Genomic DNA, 3,146 nt, shown 5'->3' on the forward strand with positions numbered 1-3,146 from the left:
TGGGGCGCTGGCTGTGTCCCCCAACTCCTCTCCCTGGCTGCCCGGGCTTGGCAGCCCAGTTCAGCACAGAGCCCAGCACAGAGTCCCGTCTCCCTGCGGTTTGAAGGCTCCCAAAGGGGCAAGGGAGACCCCAAAACCAGCCTGCGACCCTGGGCACACAGGGTCCTGCCTCCACCGGCCCCAAGAGCTGCACGGAGGAGCCCGGATCCTCACCAGTCTTGCAGCAGATCTCATCGTAGCTGTGGCAGCCCGTGTACAGCCGGGCTGGGTGGCTCCGCTCATCCCGGGTAACCTTGACAGGGTATTTCTGGAGCCGACGGATAAGGCCCTTCATCAAGCCAAACTGGATGAGCCTCCTGGAGACGAGGAGGGAAGAGACAGGGACCACGATGCTGAGGTCCCAAACACCCCAGCTCCCCCCATTCCCTTCTGGCTCCACCATACCACACAACTGCCTCAGTTTCCTCATCTGCAGGGATTGGGTATTCCCTCCTCATTACCCCACACTCACTCCCGCCACCCCCGGTGTCACCGCTGCCCTTGGGGACAGAGCAGGAGGGTGCTGGCTCTGACCTCTCGTCCACTCTCTGAAGCTGCAGGGTGTAGCGGGAGATGAGGTCTCGCACCGTTGTGCCAGGGCTCAGCCCGCAGTACAGCTGGAAGACGTCCCTGAGGCTGGCTCGCTTGTGTCCTGCGGGGACAAGTCACCAGTCAGCCGCCCTCTCCCCCTGCCTCCGCCAGCAGCCCAGCGCAGGGTCATTGTACCTTGTTTGGTGACGTAGGACAGACACTCTTCCTGGAGGCACTTGTCATCCACCAGGTCCTGCACCTTTGGCGTGGTGCAGTAGACGTTGGAGTACTGGAGGGCAAGGGAACAGCAGCTCTGCTCAGCCATGGCTCTGAGACAGACCTGCCCCGCTCCGAACCCTGTTGTCCCCACTACAGGGCCACCCACAGATCCCACTCGTGGCCCCACGCTCTGTGGCATGACCTACCTGGAGTATGGAGACGAGCGTGACGACCCCGTAGTACCTGCAGAGGGACAGCGAAACGTGAGAGACGCTCTCTGCCAGCGCTCACCACCCCTCCGGTGGGCTGGCCAGGCCCCCTTCCACACACTCACAGCAGGTTTTGCACGGCAATGCGCACCAAGTTCAGCTCCACGTCGGCTTCTGCAGAAATCTTCTGGACATGACGAAAGCCATCGATGTAGGGCAGGATCTAGGATGGGAGGACAGAGCTAAGAGGGGAGACAGCAGAGAGGTCCAAGGCATCACCCCGAAGCTCAAGAAACTCCCCTGTGTCTGGGAGCACACTGGGACAGGCAGGATCCAACCCCAGCAGCATTTTATCCCTGTGTTGGGTGAATGGGTTGCTCACTGGCCCAAGCACAAAGACAAGAGGAGCATCAAACCGTGATCATTAACGTGGTGATCTCCGGACAGCCTGACTCCCCTCTGTCCCCTGGCAGGCTGGAAACAAATCCCATTCAAAGCTTACTGCCCCAGTCAAGCACACAGACCTGCTGCGTGGTGAGATCCCACTGGGAGTTGAAGTCATCCTTGTCTTGGGTGAAGACAGGGACGTCGTACTCCTGCACGATGGGGGGATCCGGGCGCTGCTCGATCACCTTCAGGTGGATGGTGTTTGACTCATCTGTCCAGGGAAGGGGGAGCGCTCAGGTCCCACAGAGACCTCTGATCCCTCCGGAGCTTGTGACCATCAGCCCCAGGACACCACCATGCCACGCGGAGGAAGGTGTTTGCAGGCCATAACCATATCCCTCCCAGCCCTTTGAGCCACCCAGGGCAAGGCCGGCGTGGCTGCCCTCTGGCTCCAAGCGTAGACAGGAGCAGCGTAGGCAGAGCGACCTGAGCAGACGATGGCCCAGCTGCCTCCCAGCACCGCCCTGTCCCACTCCTGCCCTCACTGCCAGGCTGGGGACAGCGCGGCTGCCATACCTATGGGCAGGGTGCACTTTCCTTTGGCGTTCAGCTCCTCCAGCAGGATGGTCATGATGGGAACCAGCTTCTGTTTACTCTCCTCATTGGAAATGAAGCCGCTTTCCAGCTAAAGAGAGCAGGAAATTGAGTCAGTTCCTCCCCACAGGATTACTGGCTAGAGGTACCACAAGTCTCTGCTCCCGCCCTCCCTAAAACTTAAGTGAAATCAGCACAATCCCCTCCTTGCTATAAACCTGGCCCCTACCCCAGCAATGCCCAGTGACCTACACCGTGTGCCAGCACACTGGTAACTCTGTGGGGCGGATCGTGAGGCAGGCAGCCTCTGCTCGCATTGGCTTGTGCCTCACCTCGAGGGTGGTGAGGTAGCCAGCCAGCTTCTTCACTATGGGCTCCAGCGCACAGGCCTTGGCTCTGGCATCGCACACGAAGCCCAGGTTGAAGAGCAGAGCGTTTCGGCTGTACTTCTTGTGCTCTATACAGACAGGGCAGCCAATCAGCTTCTTCTCCATGGCTGTCCTGTGGGGAGACAAGTATAACCTGCACCTGTGCTCTTAAGGAGGCCTGAGCCCCGCACAAGGCTTGTTCCCAGTTGGCTCTGAAGGTGGGGGCTTCTCTGCTTTGCAGGAAAAATGATGTCTAATCCCCAAATGCTCAGAGTGCAAAAAGGACAGTCTGAAAGAAGGAGGGGAAAAAACGTCAAGTATCAGAGAAGAAAACCGTCTCCTTTCAAAACCAGCACAGCCCTCAAGACTCATTTGAATTTCATGGATTTGAAGCTGGCAGAGAACCACATGCAGCACCAGCCACCCCCAGAATCAGGTACCCAACCCTCCTGCATGGGTAACTGCGGACGTCGTAATGAACCTGCCGACCACTGGGACAGAAATCCCCATGACCCAGAGCTGTGAGCCGGCACTGTCACATCACCAAGCTGTCATCTGCTGGTGGAGACCTGCCCAATTGTGGTGAGGACGGTGGACCCCACAGAGAAGGGAAACACTTGCCAACACTCACACGGTGATCAGCTTGTTCTGCAGCTCGGGCTTCGTGATGACATACACCTGGATGGTGTCAAAGAGCTCCCGAGAGATGAAGTCCTCTGGCACCTGCAGCGGCACAGAAGGCCCCGCTCCAGCCTCACCCGCCTGCCCAGCCCCGGGCCCCCACCAGCCCTAAGGCCTC

The 3,146-nt window shown here is 59.1% G+C and overlaps 1 protein-coding gene across 1 annotated transcript; it reads right to left on the bottom strand.

The window, feature by feature from the left end:
- Positions 1 to 60: 60 nt before the first annotated feature.
- On the bottom strand, positions 61 to 3,085 carry NPRL2 (nitrogen permease regulator-like 2 (S. cerevisiae); the record flags this gene model as incomplete). Its single annotated transcript, XM_009891298.1, has 10 exons — positions 61 to 107; positions 214 to 356; positions 574 to 691; positions 766 to 859; positions 996 to 1,032; positions 1,124 to 1,221; positions 1,523 to 1,656; positions 1,962 to 2,070; positions 2,312 to 2,480; positions 2,979 to 3,085. Coding segments are annotated over 10 exons (1,056 nt in total), but the record flags the coding sequence as incomplete, so codon positions are not given.
- Positions 3,086 to 3,146: the final 61 nt, after the last annotated feature.

Source organism: Charadrius vociferus, unplaced genomic scaffold, assembly GCF_000708025.1.
Source record: "Charadrius vociferus isolate BGI_N301 unplaced genomic scaffold, ASM70802v2 scaffold758, whole genome shotgun sequence".
In the NCBI taxonomy this organism is placed as follows: Eukaryota; Metazoa; Chordata; class Aves; order Charadriiformes; family Charadriidae; genus Charadrius; species Charadrius vociferus.